This window comes from Canis lupus, chromosome 20 (genome assembly GCF_003254725.2).
Source record: "Canis lupus dingo isolate Sandy chromosome 20, ASM325472v2, whole genome shotgun sequence".
Taxonomy (NCBI): Eukaryota; Metazoa; Chordata; class Mammalia; order Carnivora; family Canidae; genus Canis; species Canis lupus.
This window is the reverse complement of record NC_064262.1, coordinates 36,421,786-36,442,515: the sequence shown is the minus strand read 5'-3', so window position 1 is coordinate 36,442,515 and position 20,730 is coordinate 36,421,786. Positions and strand designations below refer to the sequence as shown.

The following is a 20,730-nucleotide window of genomic DNA, read 5'->3' as shown; positions in this document are numbered from 1 at the left end:
CCCAGCTAGGTGTGCCATCTGCATTTGCAAGGGAGGTGTCACTCCCTCAAGCCCCCTCCTAGCCCCCCATGGTGCTGTTCGAGGGACCAGAAGAGAGAAGTGGGAAGTGGGGGGTCCTGCTCTGAAATACCAGACCAACCACGTGGGCTTGTGGGAAACAGTACACTATGGTCCCGCCAGTGTCCCTAAGGGACACTCCCTGTGTTGGGAATAGTGAGGATCTAGGCCCTGTGCCTGCCTTGTCATACTTGGTTTATTGTCTCATCCTCATGATGGCTTTAAGGATATGCCCTGAATGGAGGCCTGACCCCAGAAGAGGAGGGAGAGAAGAGTGCTTGAATAGTCAAGTCTTAAATAGTCGGAGTTAAAAACAAGCAAAGCACACCATCCGCGTGCCAGCATGTGTGTTTCACGACTAAAGCTTTGATCTGTGTCAGCTCCAAGTCCCTCCAGATGCTAGGTGCTCCCCAAGGAGTGGTTGAATTGAACTAAGTGTTGACTAGTAGGAGGTGAGGAATAAACAGAGAATAAACACCTAAAAGGGGCATGGCCATTATCCATCATTTGCCTTCCGTTGAGAAACTTCTTTCTGTTACAGAGACTAGTTGCCATGAACATGCCTCTCAACAGTGATGGGACAGTCATGTTTAATGCAACCCTGTTTGCTTTGGTTCGAACGGCTCTTAAAATCAAGACAGAAGGTGAGCATCCCCAAGACAGGACAGGTGGTACAAGACGGGAGGGATGCCATTATCCCACCTTGTGTTCTCCCTTCTGGGCCCTTTCTTGTTGAAGGGGAAGTCCTGGGGAAGGAGAGGGTGGCGGTGAGTGCTGGGCCAGCTGGCTGTTCCTGCCTTCCTCATCCCTTCTTGCCTGCCCTTATGCTTCACTTTGTCCCAGAAAGTCTTGCAGTGACTCCTGCTACGGCTCACTACATAGCAGGAGAAATAGAGGGATTAGGGCAGAGATGGGACCACCACAAACACATTCACTCCAGCTGTCCCTTTCTACTGTGCGAGCTTTAGAGAGGGATTTCTTGGTGCTGAGCCGTAGCTTCTCTCTCTATTGAGAAGGAACAGGTATGCCTCCATCAGGAGAAGTCCTGAGGACGAGATGAAAGGATGTCTGCAGGAGCCTCTGTGCCATGTGAGCACATAGCTGGCGCTTGAGGACTGTTAGCAGCAGTGTCTCCCCAGCTGAGGTCAAGCCAGAGTGGTCTTCACGGCCATACTCAGCTCTGGTCCATAGAGTCCCGGCACCTGGCCACTGGGGTCGGCTCAGTGATGACTTGAGAGGTGGAACAGGATGCACGTTGCAGCAAGCTGAGGAGTGACAGGAGGTGGGAAAGTAAATACTGTGAAGGAGCCAACTCTTGCCACACTTCATGGATGAGAGGGAAGGGGAGGCCAGCAGGGCACCACTGCCATCTGCAGACAGCTGTCTACTAGCAGCCCCACAGTGCTAGGTGAGGTGCTAGGTGTACCTTTCCACAAAGCCAGTCTCTCCAGGCTCCCAGGGTCCCCTGGCAGGGTGCCCCTCACCACAACACAAACCTGGCCCCGGCCAGCATCCCCAGGAGATGCAGAAGGCAGGATGGTCTTAGGTACTGACAGGTTAGCTGAGGAGACAGGCATCAGCCGATGTAATAAAAGACCAGGATTTTGTGGTGCTGATGAAGACATGCAGTAGGAATTGAGAGTCTCATTTGGGAGAAATTTAATCTGATCTTCATAGGTGGAGGCAGGGTTTAGAACAGGCAGCAAATAGAAGACATTCTGATTGGGGGCAGTGGGTGGGAGTGGGTCTTGGCTGTGGTCAGCCTGCATAGGCCTGAATTCCAGAATAAAACATGGCTGTTCCCACCATGGAGTGACTGCCTGGTGGAAGGCTTACCCACTATTTACCTATGACCCCCACTGGAGAGTTAGGTGGGAAAGGGGGGAGCCCCATCCTGTCTGAGGGCTCTGCTCCAGGCCATGCTGGGAGGGAAGTGGCCCTTGTGGGAACAGATAGGAGGGCTGGGTAGTAGAAGCAAGTCTTGTTTTCTCTTCCTGCTTTTTGAATTCAGGGAACCTGGAACAAGCTAATGAGGAACTCCGAGCTGTGATAAAGAAAATCTGGAAGAAAACCAGCATGAAACTGCTTGACCAAGTTGTCCCTCCAGCTGGTGGTCAGTGCAATCTATTTCCTAAATGGTTCTTTGCCAGCGCATTGGTTTTAATGCAAGGATCTCCAGCAAGCCAAGAGGGGGTTTGCGGAATGCTTTACGTATCCGCTAGAGCATTTGAGCCCATAGCTAGAGAAGGCTCCTCAGCCTTTTGGTGTAATTATTTGGGGTAACAGGAGGACCATTCCAGACAGGCCTCAGGGGGAAGGAGACCTGAGACCCACATGGCTGGGACAGGGGTTTTCTTGTCAGTAGAAGAATTACTGTTGGAGAAAAAGCTTACTGTCTCAAAACAAAGAGCTTGTATTTCTTCAACCAAAATGGAATATTTAAAATTAGTTTCCATTTATCCTTCAGCATATTGTTGAAAAGGTCTCAGAAAAAAATGGATAGCTTTCAGAAGATGGTATTTTTGAAATGTTCATCTCAAGACTTGAGTTTACCATTGTAATTACCGAAAGTGTCCCTTTAACTGGAGTTTAGAGTCAGAACTAACAGGCATGCTTATTCCTTTTGTTATTTGTCATAAAATAACAGACTAAACTTTTTCAGATGTATATATATATATGATGCACATATATATAATATATATGCCGTTTTTTTCCATTTTTGTTTAAGTGCACCGGACTTAGACGTTGAGGTGGTGGTTTTGTGACTATTTTATTTTCACGTTTTAAAGGTGCAGGATCCGTTCACTCAGTGCCCCCACCCCAGTATTTTAGCCGCCCCTAGCCCTGGGCACATTGTGAGCATTCGGTGTGTTTTGTAACCAACCAAACTTTTCTAGCGTCCCCGCTCCTGCAACTTTCGAGATTGGTCGGGCTCAGGGCTGGAAGCCGACTCCAGGACCCTGGGCCAGGACGGTGGCCGAGGCCTTTCCCTCTGAGAAGGTGATAGTCTCTGGCTCTTGGGAGACAGAGAGCGCGAGAGCAGCATGGCAGCCAGCTCTGCTCCTCAGCATGAAGCCAGAGCAGTGTGAGCTTTTGTCGCTGGAGGGGGCCACCCCTAGCTGGCACAGGCCACCTGTTCAAAGCAAGGGGAGACGGCCCCAAAGAAATGATTAAGGGAAAGCACACAAGCACGCACACACATAGGCACAAAACCCCGAAAAGCGAAGAACGGGAAGCTCCGAGCTCCCACCTGGAGTACCCTGGCCCTCCACGGGAGAACTGATACTGCACATTTAAAACGACTCTTTGGTTTCATTCTTTTCCTTGCAGCTGCGCACCCAGTGCTCGCATGGCTTAGAGAAATTGCTTTTTAAAATTGTTGTAACAATGTGCTTGAGCTTTTTCTGCAGCCTCCATTCCTTTCAAGTCTCAGTCTTTCAGAATATTCTGAAGCAATTCTGTTTTAGGGTGGTGGCATGGAATCAGGGTTATCTCTCGGCAGCCGTATTCCCCTACACTGTTTCTCAAATCTAGATGCATGCTTCAGAATAGCGGCTGCACGCGTCCCGGTAAACCGTACCCCCCTCCCTCTCCCCACCAGGCCCTGCACCAGCACCCCTCTACTGACTGGCTGCCTTCTTCATAAAGCAGTCTCACCCCCAACATCTTGGGAAGCATAGTCACATTACTCTGAAACTTGCTTTCTTTTAATTAGACCAGGAAAAAAAGGTCCAGTTTGGCTCACCATGTAAGCACCTTCACTTGGAAAAACAGATCAACTTTTAGCTCTGCTAGCCTTCTAATAAAGGCCAAATATTCTTCTGCTTTCTTGGCCCGATAGCTGGGCCTGGCCTTTTCTCTGTATTTCTTAGAAAAGATTAGGGTTTAGGATGACAGGTGTTCATCTATTCCAAAATGGCAGCAGGAAGCACAGTGAAACCCAAGGAGAAGGCAGCAGGCCTTAGTAGGTGGCATGCTGCAGAAGCTCTGTGTCACCAAGTATGTCCCCCGGATCAGGCTCCTCCAGGCTGAACCCCAAGTGCTACTGCGCTGGAGAGGTTCACAGCAAGGCAGGGACTCTCAGGCATCTGCAAACACACTCTGAATGAGGTGCATGCAGGGCAGGGTTTTACTGCCTGCATTTGCCAGTTCTCTGTTTCTTCTTTTCCCTTCCAGTAGACCAGTGGTTCCCAGCTTTGCCCACATCATGGCACACTTGGAAAGTGGGGATATTTGGTCAGCCTTCTGGGCTAGCAGATGGATAGCTCCCTGGGCCAAGGGGCTCAGTATCCCGAAGGCCATACCCTGGCCAGAGAAGCAGACCCAGCCAGGCCAGCTGCTCCTAGTGCCTAGGACCAGGCTCAAGCAGCCCCTCACAGGCCAGATGACAGCAGAGCAGAGGCCTCACGAGGCCTGATAGCTCAGGATGGTGTGAGGTCACCATCCACCGGGACATCACAAGCAGAGGCCTATGGTCTTGGGCACAGCCTGCCTGTCCTCTCCATCACCTGTGCTCAGTGGTCCCCTTGCCCATCTTCAAATCTTGCTCATGTTCTCTGCTCCACTCTTCAGTCTCTGCCATGTCGTGGCTCTTCCCTCTTTTTGTAGGAATCCCCTATCCTTCCAGAGGCTGTTCTTTCTTTGGGCCTCCACTCCTTGACCTAGATCTTTGGCTCTTTTGCCCTGAAGAGTGCAAAAAGCTGACCCCATCTCTTTCTCTCCGAGCCTGAGCCAAAACAGCCTCACTGCATCCATTCCTACTGTCCCTTCCTTTTTTAGCCTTCTCTAGCTTTGCTTTTTCCTGCTCTTGAGAGCTTGTTCTCAGCCCAGCCTCAATTAGCTTAGCATGTCAGTGGAGAAGACCAAAGTGGTGGCCTGCCTCTGCTCTGAGTGGCCACTCAGGCAGAACTACAGTCAGCCCTCTGCACTGAGCACCTGGCTGCCCCCAGTTCTGGGCCAGGGAGAGCCAAGACCCTCCTGCAGGAGCCCCCTGGGCTGCCCCCGGCCAGCACCACCTGAGCTGAAGGGAGAAAAGCATTAGGCCTCCATTTACAGGAAGCATCCCAGTGTGGAGTGAGTTGGGCCTTCTCTAGACCCAGTGGATTTTTTTCTGGGAGCCCACAGGGAAGATTTGATATCCTGGACTGCAGGAGCAGCTATGGCACTAGAGTCCCCCTTGGGTCCCCAGGGTTGTCAGCTATGAGCCCACCTCCTACATGCAGTCCAGTAGAGAGACTTATGCTCTGGGGAAGGCAGCTCTAAAGAAGTAGGTGGTCTGTGCAACCAGAGCTGGGCGGCCCTAGTGGGCCATGTGGAGAAGGAGGAGAGCCCACACTCAAGAAGCCTGTTGCCCTGGCCTCACATCCCAGCTCGACTTGCCAGGGCAGGTCATTCAGCCCCATGCCACCTGCCGAGGGGAACAAGCAGCTCCACTATCTCAGAGCTGTGGTGAAGAGGCCATGACACCCACGTGGAGTTCCTCTGGGAACATGGATGCCCAAGAATAGAGGTAGCTAGAACAGGTATTCTAGATGCACCGTGGGCACAATCAGGGGCAGTTTGAGAGCAAAGTAGGGGTAAAGTGTCAAGACCTAAATGGTCTGTCTACCTCTCACCTCCTTGCTCATAGACAGTACATCATTAGGCCATTTGGACCAGCCTGAGACAGATGCAGGATGTGGTTTCACATGCTACCCAGAGCCTTTGTCACTTTGGTGGCCCCTACACCACTCCAGGACTTCTTGACTGGGGTTTGGGAGGAATGCAGCTGCCCCAAGGCATCTTCTTACTCAGTAACACTGAGTGGCTCCTGACAGGGAAGGTTGGAGAGGTGTGTACAGCAGCCCAGCAGTCTCCATACAGGGACACTAAATGAACCCCATCCAGGATGCACTAGTGAAAACAGAGGGTCCTGGTGGCCCCCAACCCATCATGTTCCACCATCCATTTCAGTGGATGCCACTGTCGGCAGGCTGCTAGCTCCCTGTCTTCCAGCCCAGGCACTTAGGACCACCCTAGCATGGAGCCGAGTGCTTTCCAGGCCTCATCTCAGGTTGCGTCCATAGCTCCTCTAAGAGGGGTAGCCCCATTTACAGATGAGAACACGAGCCCCTTGCCCCAGATCAGCCTGTAACTCTTGAAGGGTGGCCTGGGTACAAGCTCATCTGTCCTAAAGCCTGAGGGCCAGCAGCCCTTCCTCCCTTCAGTCTCTACAAGTCCTGGGGCCCTAAGCTGCTTGCCCAGGGGCCGCTGCAGATCTGGGGACGAGCACCCCAGGGAGAGCAGGGCTGGTGGAGACCCCCGGGCACATCTGCGCCGCCGTCGTGGTTTACCATGAGACAGCCAGAGCCTCTATTCTGCCTCATGCATCACCTGTAAAATGCTCAGCGGAGTTCCAGTTCCCCAGCGGTGCATGCTGGAGTTGTTCCGAACAAAGCAGAAATAAGCTCAACCGTGAGGTTAGTTGATGCTGTGGCTGGCAGTGCCGGAAATAAGCCGTTCTGGATTACAGGTAGAGAAACGGCACATGGAGGCCAGTGGAACAGAATCTCAGGGGCACATGAAAATCTGGGTTTGCAGCCACTTTCCTGAACCTTCCTCCTCTTCCGAGCTTGTCTGTCACTTTCCGAGGTCTCTGTTTTTACCTCAAAGCATCGGGATTTGGATGGTTAATTGCCCTTGGTGTTCGTGGTAATTATACATGCAAATCCCCATGCGCAGGGGTGAAAATAGGACCCAGGAAGTCTTTTTTTTGTTTTGTTTTGTAATTTTTATTTTAAGTAAATAACCAAGACAGCACTCCATAGTGTTACTAATACGCTGCTCTAATAAACTCATGACCAACATACTGTTTTCCGCAATTTTGAGTATCAGTTCATGTGACTGACTCTTAATTTTGAGCCTTAATTGCTTTGCAAAACCTCGCTTTTTAGATTTAGTCTCCTGTGTCCTAAACCCAGAGCTCAGCGCCCTGGGCACTGCCCCCCCATCCCACCCCCAGCCCCGGCCCCCAGTGAGAGTTTAGGCTCCTGGTGCAAATGTGCTGATTCGGGAGAGCTGTGTCTGGTCTCTCCGTTTAGATGATGAGGTAACCGTGGGGAAGTTCTATGCCACTTTCCTGATACAGGACTACTTTAGGAAATTCAAGAAACGGAAAGAACAAGGACTGGTGGGAAAATACCCTGCGAAGAACACCACCATTGCCCTACAGGTGAATTGTCCTTTTGTTTTCTTCTTCTTCTTCTTTTTTTTTTTTTTCCACTAACCATTTTACAAGCTTATTTGAAATACCAGAGAGCTGGCTATTCATGGTTGAGCAGTGCTACAAGGATTTTGTTTAAACTGAGATACCGCACATACCCCCAAAATGCGGACTAGCCATTTCTGGGCTACGAGGTAAGTGCCTCCCTCCTCTTGCTTTGTCTGTTGTGCCCACACCTGCTGTGGCCTGTGCGGCAGGGCCCCTGGCACGGCGGCGGAGGCACAGCCCCAGCGGGCCCGGGAGGCCAGTGCTGGCCTTGTGCCCGGTCTCCTCCTGGCTTCTCCAAAGGCAGCGTCCTTAGGCAGACACCCACCTCCCTGGGCTTGGGCCCCGGCCTCCCAGGAAACCGCTTTCCATCCGAACGCAAGTGCTTTGTTTTGTTTCTGTTTGTTTCTTACCCCACTGCTTGTTGGTTTTCGGTCCATTTCAGTAACATCCATCACCTCCTGGTGTGTGTGTGCGTGTGCACGTGTGTCACAGTATGTCTGTCTCTGTGTGTGTTTCCTGACGACCGTGAGGCTTGCTGTGCAAACGCGGCTCTGTGCCCGGGGCCAGCCTCTGGTCCCTCCCCCTGTGCCAGCCCTGGGTGGCTCACCTGCCCCAGGCTTCTGGAGCGTGGATGTGGCTTGCAGGAACCTCTGGTTCCAGCCAGAGTCCACGCGTTCAAGGATGTAGAATCCTAGGTAAGGCCAGAGCTCTGGCGTGGAAGCAGATGTGTGGAGGAAGGGGGTCACGGGGAAGCCTGCAGGACGAGGGACCAGGAAGGCAAGTTTGTGAGCCAGCACTGGCGACAGAGAAAGAGGGAATGAGATGTTAAGAACTGGTAAAAGGGAAGCATAGGGGTGGGAGAGCTGTCAGAAACACCTGTCTGAACCAATCAGAGCCCCATCATCTCTGCTACCCAAGTGCCTGAAGTCCATCATGAATAAGATTTTTTTTCCCTGTTAATTTGTTTATTCTAAAATGACTTTTATGTCCCTGTTACCATCACATGTCTTCCATTGGGCCGTGTAGGTATTAGAGGGTTCAGTGTGGAATAGTCCTTCACTTTTTTCTAGGGAGAAATGCCCAGCATTGTTTTGTGTTCCAATAAATGGTGCAGCGAAGGGAAGGCTTGTCTGTGACCTTGTTGTGAGAGAGGATATGACTGCGAATGGCCATGAGTGAGGGTGTGTGGGTGCATAAGCAGATGGTGGGTTAGTCGATGCCTGGTGTGACAGTGACCCGAGGATTCATGAGGACACCGTTGCTCTGCACAGACAGCTGCAGAGCCAGGGGGAGCATGGATACTCAGTCCAGCTGAAGACAATTTCTTATCTTTGTTCCTCTGATCACCTGTCCTAAAGGTGGTTCAGTGAACCACAGGCTCAATCCAATAGCCCATTGCTGTCTCAGGTTGTAGAGTTTGTGAGTAAATCCCCCCTTGCCCCAAGCCCCCCCAGTCTGCAAAAGTGACAGTTCTCCTCATGATCACAGTTCACAAGTAGCCTTAGAAAGACAAAGCAAACCAAAAAGACATGTTTACAAATCCGAGCAGGTCTATGGTCTATAGGCCCTTGAGGGCAGTGTGGCCAAGGTGGGTGCAAGGAGGAGGTGTGATGAACACGCTTCCGAGGCACTTCCTTGAAGTGGCCATGGGACGGGAGGGCTAGACTGGCTGGATTTCAGAGTGTCATGGTCCTCTCCCCCAGTAGGGAACTGCCTGCTGTTCTCGAATTCTAGGTGGTGGCGTCAGTAGAACTTGATGACTTTTCTCAAGGGGGAAACATACTCTTTCATGGATGGTGATGTCATAATTTCCAGTAACCAAGTTAGCCCTGTGTTATGAGACCCTTCTGTTTTCTGGGGAAGGCATGCATGATGACCACATGGGTAGAGTTATCCCTTCCCTGAATCTCCAAGACTTCCCAATCAGATGGCTTCAGTTCCTGCTCTAGTGGCTGGATATAGTGTTTTCATGTTTCAAAACCTGAAAAACAACACATGGCTAAGTAATTAATTATCACATTTCATAGATGGGCTTCCCTGAGTCTTTTAAGTTGCAGGTTCAAATGGTGCTAAAGCTACATTTATAAGTCATGGAGTAAAAGACTATTACGTTGCATTACAATAATGTTTTTCTTCTAAACATTTTTTCATTTTGTTGTTTGTAGAAAGAGTTTCATTTCTTTGGTGAAATTCGAACATTTCCTGTTAGATAATGATACTAGCACATCTTCACCTGGGTTCTGTTGGGACTTGAGGCTATGACTATAGTTTATATTGAGTACACAGCCTAGAAGATGAAGTTGTGTCATAATCTTGACGGATAAATTCTGAAAGTGCAGTGGATCCCGAAGGAAACATTAAAAATAGAAAATTTTGGTCTCCTTGAAGGATAATTCTAATTACACTTTTGGCTACCTCTGTTCTAGAAGTGGCTTTGCATGTGATTTGTCACTGTACATTTAATAAGCATGAGGAAGCTCTTCCTTTCTGTGTGATGAAATATTACGTGACATAGCGAGGGACATAGGGTCAAATGTCAGTGGCACACACGGTGTCACCAGGGACGAGTACACAAACCCTCAAGGAAGCCCCCAAATGTGGGTATGGCCTGCTGAGAAGTGGGATGAGTTGCTTCTCCCTACGCCAGGGGTGCCACATGGCTGATGGACGGATTGCCCATGGGAAGTGGAGTGTGAGCGCAGAAGTAAGTTGTAGGCATGTGCGTGCTTGTGCTACATAGAGTGCAGTCTGTCTGAGCAGGATCAGAACTGGTCCACGTTCTCTGCTCCCCATGGAATGGTTCTCAAGGGCACACAGATGTGCTGTGGTTTCTGGCCCTGGGGGCTTCATCTGGTCTCCTTCTGTTCAGACCCACTGTGGTGTTCCCTTCTATATGAAGGGGAAGGGCTTGAGCTCCTGGATCCGTGTGTCGGGAGGAGCTCGGCACCCGGTGTCCTCTGGCCTCTGTGGTCTGAATGAGTGTGCAGTTTTCACCTGTCCATCCATCTTCATTAAAGCCAGCCTTCTCTCCGACCCTCTGTAGAGGGTCGGAGAGAAGCTGGCCATCAGGCTACCTTTTTGTTTTCCTCACCACCCACCCCCTCATGTGCCATAATCCACTTCAGTTTGACTCCACATTTGCTCTCCCTCCATTATCGCTGCATCGAGTGACCTGCAAGTTTCTGCCAAGAGCAAGTAAATAAAGGAACACAGCTCTGCAGCCTTGAAAACGCTCAGTCCCCTTCCCATCAAATAGCAATGCCCCATCAGACTTTCCAGATGAGGACTTCTATGCAAGATGGAGACATGAATTAGTCCAGTGTCTCATGGATAAAGAAAAAAAAAGATCCCAAAGTGGGAAAAGTTTTGTTCATTTCTTTTTCTTTCAACATTCAAGGATTTCCTTTATGCAAAAGACACCTCTGGTGAAATCCAAGGAGACTGTATCCCCCACTCATCCCAGATGGGAGCCCACCTGTCTTTAATGACAGGAAGCCTTTAGAGGGATAGTCCTTTTCTCACCTGTATAGAGGTTGGGTTTAAGGAGGTCGCCATTATTTCTAGCTTGTAGAGCTAGGTGGTTAGGTTTTATGTTAAAGCCTGCACCCCAGCCGACCGATGGTGATGCAGGTGGTCGAGTGGAAGGGTGGGTGGTGTACAGGAATCCAGTGACTCTTCGTCCCTGGTGTGCCCTGATGCAGCCACCCTGGGGAGGCTCCGTATAGAAGCAGAAGAAAACACCCCACAGACGTTTACTCTCTGGAGCATCAGACACTTGTTACTTAGTTACCTTAAAAAGTGGCAAGGTGTTTTTCATTTTTAAAAGCATGAGTCCATTTAAAGCCATAAAAAGAGGCTGCTTTTTTTCTTTTTTAATCTAAGAAGAGAACAGATGCTAACAGATGAGATTTCACTGGCTGATTCATTTGTTTCAGATGCTTGAACGGATGCTTTAGAATTTTCCACCTGAGCTACAGCACCAAGCTCGTTAGTCGGAAGGCGTTTGTGGCTAAGGCCTTGAAAGGGAAAAGTCTCAAGTGGGCTTATTTCTACTGAACCAGCATTTCGGGAGAAATGCAGGAAAGAGCAAACCCAAGGCCCCAGGGAGACCCCTTCCAAGCAAAGCACTCCTCCAGAAGGCGGAAGCGGGGCCGTGGCTCATCTGCAGAGCCATGGCCTCCTGGCGCGGACGCTGCTCACGGTGGCTCTTTTTCATGGAAGGGACCGTGCAAAAGGCTTAACAGTTTTCCCTTCCAAGCAGAGACTCAGAGAAAGGGAGAGAGAGAGAGAGAGAGAGAGAGCGAGAGAGAGCAAAGGTGGGGGGCAGCCGCCCCACAGAGAAATGAAATGAACACAACTTCCTGATGCTGGCCAGTAGAAAATAACATAATAAAAAGATGAAGCAGACCTGCCTAAGGTGGGCAGCTGACTTCGTTCCAAAGTCCTGCATCCCTAGTTTGCCTGAACTCCCAAAGACTGGCAGGCCCCTTGGCTCTGAGCTGAGAGTTCCTTTTATATGCCAGTCCGCCACGAATACTGACCCTCCGGCCCCCACTCTCTGCAGCGACCCAGTTGAGAATGCAGCGGGAAGTGGGCAGGCCAGGAAGCTCAGACACGCCATTTAAACTAACACATACGCCCGCATGCCAAAACCAGTCCAGGTAACACCTCAGGTTCCATCTAACGTGTCCACGGGAGATCCCACCACACCCAAACCTCATCCAACATTGTCCGTCTTTAATTCGTGCTCAAGCCAGTCTGGGGATGCCTCTTTGGAAGCAGTGTGGTCTAGTTTCAAGGACACTGGGAGTCAGGGAACCTGGGTTCTAGTCCCAGCTCCAGCGTTCACTTGCTGCGTGACCTTGGGCAAGACACTTAACCTCTCTGTGCCTCAGTTTCCCCCATCTGTAAAATGGGGGTAATAATGTCGACCTACCTCACAGGGCTGTTGTGAGGAATAGCTAAGTGATTGTAAAGCACTTTGAACGTATAATTGCTTATTATTAAGACTACAACAATAATAATATCATATGCCTGTTTACTACCAGAACTTTAAGAAATTCTTGTTTTTTCTTTGATCTCTGTTCTGTTCTGTACTGTAGTTACCCACCGAGAAAGAGAATTCTACCCTTTTTAAAGATACCTGGGAAATGTGTAAAGATGTATACAGAGGTACCTCTACAGGTTGTGTTTTCACATCTTACAAATGGTAGACTTTTACCGGAGAAGTTGCTTCATGAGGGAGTCTGAAATTCTCAGCCGATTCCAAGCAGTGGTTGAGGAGCCTGCACATCCGGTGCTGAGCCCAAGATACCCAGAGGAGCCAACCAGAGTTTTAGGACCAATATTCAAAAGTGACCGGAGTGTGAAAACTTGAAGTTTCTTAAGTGTTGCCAGAAAAGAAGGCTTTTAAGCCCCTTTTGCCTGCCTTCGTCAGTGCAGCCTGGAGGCTTTGTGCGTGTGTGCGCAAATGTGCGCACGTGCACGAGGGTGTGTGTGGAAAGCACTGGAGACAGCCAGGAGCATGTGGGGAAGCCCTGGCCCTGGCTGTACTCATTCAAGAGCAGACCTAAGTAGGAAAGTGGTATCAGCCGTTGGGAAGAGCAGTGTTCGTGGAAGTCCTACAGGCCCATCCTGGGCACAGCTGGCGGGGTCCCTCCCAGCCCTGAGGTCTCTTCCAGCGATGTCTTTTGTACTGTGACCTTTGCCCTTTGTCCTCAGTGGCTTGTGTTATCAGGGGTCTGGCTGGCCTGCACTTCAGTAGATTCCCTGACTTCACTTAACGGAAACAGGCCTGGCCCCTGGTTCTGTTCCCAGTGTGTAAGCTGCTGTAAGTCTAGGAGCCCGTGGTGGGTTTTCTGGATTCTCACAGAGTCCATGGGGCTCAGAGCAGGTCTGACATCATGCAGCACCAAGGGCAGTGGTACGGGATGGGTTTGAAAGCTGGCCAATACACTCTAGTGTGGCTGCACCACTTGTGAAGATGTTGAAGCCTGCCTGTACATGCTGCTTAACAGCTGTGGCCCCCTTGCCAACATCCAGCCCCTCTCCAGATCCCTCTGTGATCCAGCAACTTAAAAGGCTAAATGCCTGGGATAGCAGGTGCCTCTGGGATCTTGCTCTGGTTGGAAGGCCTACTCTGTCCTGATCGAGTAGTGCCTGGAACATACCAGTTATTAAGAATTGGGTATATCATTCCTGGAAAGGAGGCTGGTCAGCCCTGTGGGTACAGGTGCAGAGCTAATTCACGATCAGGTTTCCAACCCACCCCAATGTTGAGTTTATTAAACAATGAAGGGCAGCGTGTGCTTGCCCCAGTCTCAGAGGGCCAGGGTGACCAGCTGACTTCTAGATGGAGTCTCCACAGGGTAAAGTCTTGGCAGAACAGCCCCAAGCAATAGGCATGGCAGGTGTTTCCATATGCCTTTCTGCAGTTCTTCCAAATAAGGAAAAACTGGAAACCGGTGAACTTTCTAGGTGGGTGTAGGGAATGGTTTCAATGAAATGAGAGACTCTGGCCCCACAGCGGCCTGCCTGTGTTTCTGAGTGACGGTGCTGGCCATGGCTGCTAGCCAAGGGCAGTTCATGGAAACAGCCAGAAGTCATGAGATCTGCCTCTGACTTCCAACTCAAAAGGGAAACAGGGCTTCCCTGAAACTTGGCGTACAGTCAGACAGCAGACACGTCTGTCCTTTCTCCTAAAGCCTTGCCAAGAGAGTATAGCTTAGAGCCTAGAAAAGTTATAAGAGACAACTCAAGTTTATTACCTGAGAATCTCCACAGACTCAGCAATCTTGGTACCCAACACCAGAATCCATGGTGCTAGACTCTTACGCTCCTGGATGGAAGACACAATGCAGGCCAGTATCCATCATAGGGAAACAGATGTAAGACTGGATACCAGGCTCTTCATAATTACACTGTAGTGTGACCTGACCATAAATGTGTAGGATTATTGGGTACTGGATTCTCAACTTTTTCTGAAAGGCAGGAGATCTTTTTCCTCTGACAGTAATAATTATTATTTTCAAAAGTCTCTGAGAAGATAGAATTACTGAAAAGTTAAGGCGGGTTATATTATGTAGTAGCAGAAGGTCTTAATTATTGTGGTGTGTTATTGAATGATGCCAACCCGATGCCCTGCATTAGCCCTAATGTGCCAGTTTTCCATGGGAAGGAGCTTGCTAACACCTGCTAACGGTTCCAGGGCTGGGTAGGTACCTGCATAGATTCATTCTCTGTGGCATGCCTCAGACCTGGGAGGTGGCTATTTGGGCTAATGGGAGGGTGTGTCATTCTAAGCCACTGAAGGCAACTCACTGACAAGTGCCAGAGGCCAGCTCACAGAAGCCAGGGGAAGGAAATTTCTTCCAAAAGTGGAGAAAGTCACCAGGATCCGAGGAATCATAGACGAAGTGAAGGGGCCAGTGCCTGAGGAAAGGTTGGCACTGCCTGTCTGGGGCTGAGTTATCAGCTGTTCTCAAACTTCTGTGTCTCTTTTATGTTCTTAAAAATTATTGAGGACCCTCGTATATCAGTATTTACATTAGAAATTAAAAGTGAGAAACTTTTAAAATATAGAATCTACATGTACAAAAATAGAAAATGACATCATCACAGGTCATGTAGCCTTTGAACAACCCCACTGTGCCCTGAGAGAATGTGTGTATGAGGCAAAGAAGATACTAGTATTGTGCAGATACTGAAGGTGTCCCCAGGCCATACTTTGAGAACTGCTACTCCAGGGAAATGGATCCCATGTCCCTCCTAAAGAAAAAAGGTGCTGGAGCCTTTTTATGTTCTCCCTGGTGAGGGAGCCTCCTTCGAAGAGCACTGCCCCTACCTGAACTTCTCTGTCCCTCCTGGGTGCCACCCCAGAGTCCCAGCTCACTCCCCTCGACACAGAGCTGCCTGTGCATCTTCCTGTGTCCAGCTAGGTTCAGACTGCGAGTTGAACCCCACATCTCACTGCCGGTGCTGACCTAGAGGAAAGATGGTCTGAATTAGTGTGTGATAGACAGGGTTTTTAAAGATCACCACTCCTCAGAGTGGCACAGCTGGGATGAGGATGTGTGCCAAGTATAGGGTCAGCTTTCATGACACCTTGTGGTCACTTATCATTTCCATGTTGACTTAGGGATACAAGAGCTCTTAGTTGGAAGGAGGTTAACCTTGAGGTCACATGTGGGGTCACAGTCATAAGTGAGCACACGATTCAGGCTTGATCCCAGCCCTCTTTCCCGTAGACTCAACGACGTCTTGGCGGTGGTCAGGGTGAGGCCAGCAGGGCTTCGTGGGAACCAGAGACCTGGGGACCTGAGTGCTAGCTGAGCCTTCACTCTGTAGGGCAGACCACTCAACCAAATGGGGGATAATCCTGGCCTCTCAGGATGTAGTGGGATGAAGGATGTGAGATCATTAGGACAGGCACAAAGTTGCTAACAGAACAGAGGTCATGATTTAAGGCATCTACTGAGCTTAAATTTAAATAGTACTCTGTTAATCGGGAAACTAGCAGGAATTTCTGATTCTGGTGTTAAACTTCAACCAAGAATCAAGGTTGCTCAGATAGCTCTGCGAGATCATGTGTAGGGAAATGTCATAGATTCCTTTAGATAATAAAAAAGTCCTTAACCTTTCAAAGTGGTGGTCACAAACTCGATGCGTACTGCCGAGCGCAACCGCAGGAGGAGCTTTACGCAGTGACCTCACGGCTAGCTTTTCAGCGTGGGTCAGAATCACTGTGGGTAGCCCATGGAGTGCGGTGCTCAGGACTCTAACCCCTTCAGGTATGACTCAAGAACTGCACATAACGCCCACAAAGGCCACATGGTCACATTTTTCCCTGGAGGAAAAGGAGAGCAAAAGAAGGGGTGTGTGCATGTGGAGGCAGTGGGGGACAGCTGGCTTATTCTGTAAGGATTCAACCTCCAGTTTGTTCTGATGGAACCAGTCGGAAACAGTGCCCTATGATCGGGGTGGGGGGTGGGGTGCTGAATCCTGGGGGAGGGCCGACCAGAACTTGCCCTTACGGAGGCGAGTGTGCAGGAGCCGCTGCTGGCCGAGCGAGGGCCCTGATGGGGAACAGGCTGTGCCAGACGGGGGCCCCTTGGCCGGAGGCTGGCAGCCTGGCGCTCGCATCCAAGGATGAATGGCCTGGCCGGGTCCGCCCGCAGACTCCCGTGTCTTCTCCCCACTGCTGCAGGGTAGGTTCAGGAGGGGTTCTGGTGCTGCGGACAGCTGGCCGCTCCCTGGGGTGTCCCCCAGCTAGCTTAGGAAGGCCACGTCGCAGCAGCTCTCGCACGCCCAGGTAGGACAGACTTACCCTGAGAGTGGGCAACAGGAAGGAACGTACATGAATGTTCAGAGTTGATGTTCAAATACCATATTTTTACGCTCTTGCTTCAGAGATACTTAGATTTTGTAGTTTGGGGTTTGTTTTGGGTTTTTTTTTTGGTGACTTAATCATTCTATAGAGTAAATATAAAATTCCAATTAAATGGTGTCTAAAATTTAAAGCAGCAGTCTACAGGCAAAGCGCCAACATTTCTTTTTTTAACAGATATTTACGATGCCATCTAGCATTTAAAAATCAACCAGAAACTAAGCTTGATTCTGTTTAATATTTTATATGATTGGACGTCTTAAAAATGTTTCTATTTTATAGCAATTCTCTGTTTATTCAGAACCATACTTCTGTGATGTTAATGGAATGAATTTATACGGCTTTAATTGTGTTGGTTTAAGTGCTAATGACCACATTTCAAATTAAAGTAGTGTTTTGCTGATAGAGGTAGACACAGATATGAAAAATGAAAGAATAGATCATTCTACTGATTGTAAAGTCTTTATTTCAAGGGAAAAAAAGTTTTTTTTGTTTTGTTTTGTTTTTTTTTTTTTTTTAGGGCTGTGGAAAAAAAGTAATTTTTTTGAGAGTTTAAGATAGTTTTCTGGGATCAGAACTTGTGCCTATGGAAATTTTGGAGCAGCCTAAGCTACCTTTTTAGCTTGATATGTGTGCTAGAAAAATTTCATTATCATGTTTTGTGACATGTAATAAATTCAGGGTGCTGTGTTTAAGCTTCATTTCAGTTCCAGTTTGGGAACCGCTGTTTCCTTCATTCCCATAGCTGGCAGATACCCCACTCCTCGGCACCCCCCCCCAACCCTGTCCTTCCCCTGATGAGAGAGGTCAGTCCCTGACTCTTAGAAGATGTGTTTCTATCTGCGTGGAGCAAGCAAAACATAACCATGATTTCTAAACCTCTGCTTTCATGTCGAGGAAGAGTGATGCTTTCTATCCTCCTCCGATGTCTCTTTAATGAATATGTTGTCATTATTTGTCCTCGGAAGGGGCCTCTTGAGCCACCTCTCAGTTTTCTCCATGATTTCTGTTGCAAACAAATTCTCTGTCCTGTGTCTGTTCACCACACTCTCCTGATCTTGTGTACCATTGAAGACGTGCTGGAGACCGTTTTTGTTTTTATTATGCAATTCTGTTATATGTGTATTTCAGTGAAATGTCAACCCGCCAACAGAGGATGATGTTAAAAATTATCCAAATAAATAGTTTTCTATTTCTTTTAATCAGACCTAGTCCAAATTGTTGAATGACAGTGAATAGGATCATCTGCTGTGTTTCAAACTCAGGGGTATTCCAAGCCCGTGGTGCCTCGTGACATGGGTTCATATACATAATTTACCTGGGGTGTTGACTTAGTGCTTGTCGCCTGTGTTTACTTTGTGGACACGGCAGCAGGTGTCTCAAACCTGGTCTTTGATTTGGGAGCCTCAGATCTGTGGCCAGCCTTTCCTCCCGGTGATCCAGAACCAGACAATGAAACCCTGGTTTAGCTTATCTTCCCTTGACGACCGAGCTCTGGAAAACACTGTTGGACGCCGCTGGGCTTGACCGTCCTGCACACACCTGAAGCTCTGTGTGAAAGAGCCCTCCCCCACCTGACCTTAGCGCCACCTTCTCGATGTTTCCAAGAGGATGGCAAGTGGGTCCACGTCCAAGCAGATGATTCCCCTGGCTCAGGTGTGCCAGATTCGGGGATCCTGAGAGAGGGAAAGCAGGTGTATGTGCGCATCCGTGAGTGTGTATGCATGTGCGTGTGCAGCTTGTGCTGGGGTTAGAGGGACAGGAGAGTGAGAGGCAGCCTCACTGACCATACCATGGACTGTTCTGGACTTGGTCGCAGGACACATGTGTCTTTCCCTGACAAGACCACAGCTTTCCTAGCCAGGAACCTGAGAGCTCTGAATCCCAGTGGCTCTTTCACACCCACCATTTATGAAATGGAAAGCCCCCACCCCTGCCCCTCTAGTCAAAGAATGGATCAAACCAGACCTAGCCTGGTGTACCATTTTTAACAGCATTGTCTCCTATGGAGGAGGCTGTTTTCACAGGAGCCTCTTAGGAAGTTCCTGTAGGATTTTACACTCTAAATTACTTTCACTGCCACTAACAATGGCAGAAGACTGGTTCTGAGCATTCCCACACCAGCGGGACCAGCCCTGTGGGACCCAGCCAAACTGTGGCCACCATCCCCACCCCAACCCTCCCCACTCCCCACTGCTGGGGGTCCCCTGATGCCCCACCTGTAGGCCCAGTTGCCCCCCACAGTCTTCCGTGATACAGAGCATTAGCTGCAGGTGCAGCCCTGTACAGCCAGGGTTCAAGCACCCTCCATTGTGGCTGCTGAGTTGCAGAGGGAGTGCCAGCAAATGAGGGGGTCCTGCCCGGATATGGGACAGGTGGGCTTAGGTCTGGGGGCAAGGAGGAAACGCCACTTTGATATGTCAGTCCTTTTGTGGAAAAAGATAAAGTAGCTGTACTGTCCCTGTTATTAGTCTTTAGGTCAGCATTGGTATTTTTCTTCAAGTTGGTGCTCAAAGCATAATTTTCTCAGAGCCAGCAACTCCACCTCCCTCTGCGTGGTGTGTAAACATCTTTAAAGTTTCCCTAACAAAGTTGGGAATAACAGAAGGGCTTCTCCCAGGGCCTGTTCCAGTGGAACCCGGGACCCAGTGTAAGGAAAGCCAACTGTGAGGGCTCAGGCAAAGGAATGTCTGTGAGGGGTCACCTGGTGGGTCCCACACAGCCCCCAGGGGCTGATGAGCCCCTTTCAATGTGTTGTGGTCTTTAAGATGATCCAACTGTTGGCAAGTTCTTGGCCTGATACCAGGCTCCAGGCCAGGACATCACGGATGCCACGGAGGCTGGCGCTGCACAGCAGCCCAGGTCTGTGTGTGTGTGTCAACCCATTCTGTCATGGTCCTGAATGTGCTGGTGATTGCAGTGTGTGGTGTCACTCCCTCGTTCCCATGGCTTTTTTTTTGCAGAACCAGTGGCCCCGAAGGCTGCGGGTCTGCTTTGCCCCCTCACACTTGTACTTAGGTCACAGCCGGTGAGTCCCTGCCACCCTCCCTATAGAATGGCCGGGTTGTGTTCCTTGCCCCCACTGGGGCTCTGGGAAAGGACCCTGCAGGCCACATTCTATAGACTGTCATTTAGATGTGGGCTTGTGCTCTCGGCCACGGCAGACGCTGTTCCCTGCGAGTGGGGGTATGTGAGGAGGAGGAGACTGGGTGGAAGGCCTCAAGCACCCAGTCTAGGGGACCAGCTTGAACTCCTGACCACACCCTTTAACCCTGGGGCTTCAGGGACCCCTCAATTACACTCACACGAGCAGTCGCTTCCCTGGGTTGCCTTTTGGAGAAACCTTCCCTCCCCACAGCTGAATCAGGCAGGAGCAGAGCCAGGACCCAGGCCGAGCCCAGCACGCCCACGTTGTCTAATCCATTTTGCCATTTTTGTTGATCTAGGCAGGATTAAGGACACTGCATGACATTGGGCCAGAAATCCGGCGTGCTATATCATGTGATTTGCAAGATGACGAGCCGGAGGAAACAAAACGAGAAGAAGAAGAAGATGGATTCAAAGTAATTATTCCACGCCTAGCTACACACTGGCCACTTGGAAATAGCGGGGCAGGACTTCAATTTGGGCAGTTGGTGATCCACAAAAGAACCTGGAGAATGCACGCCAGCTCCCGGGCCTAGAGGGGCTTACGGACCATGCTCTCCCCACAGCAGACCTTCGGCACCTCCTCTGGGGCCGGGCCTGCTGCTTTCCTGAGCTGGCCCCTCTGTCCCACGCTGGCCGCTTCAGAGGAGCCTGGCCACAGCCGCTTGGCCAGTGTGGCTGAGCATCCTGAGGCCTGCTAGCCGCTGCCCGCCTGTGTTCCCCCCTTCTTCCCTGGGCCAACTCTTTGATCTGCCAGCTGGCCCTCAGCCCCCTCCCAGCCCAGAGGGTGTGCTTCCTGTCCAACCTCAACCGCTGGGGGCTGCCAGCCCGCCCTGCTGGGTGTAAGTCACCTCAACTTGGAGCGACTGGAAGAGCACACTCGTGTGACAGC

General features: G+C 50.1%; 1 protein-coding gene across 19 annotated transcripts in view; it reads left to right on the top strand.

The window, feature by feature from the left end:
• The window catches only part of CACNA1D (calcium voltage-gated channel subunit alpha1 D), a 302,856-nt gene that overhangs the window by 267,013 nt on the left and 15,113 nt on the right, over nt 1–20,730 (top strand). For 18 of the 19 annotated variants that reach the window (XM_025456181.3, XM_025456178.3, XM_025456183.3 and 15 more), the window contains 4 exons: nt 599–701; nt 2,069–2,170; nt 7,137–7,267; nt 20,138–20,254. In XM_025456181.3, the coding sequence (XP_025311966.3) occupies nt 599–701; nt 2,069–2,170; nt 7,137–7,267; nt 20,138–20,254 (453 nt within the window). The remainder of the gene's footprint in view (nt 1–598; nt 702–2,068; nt 2,171–7,136; nt 7,268–20,137; nt 20,255–20,730) is intronic. The other variant, XM_025456187.3, reaches the window with a different exon arrangement.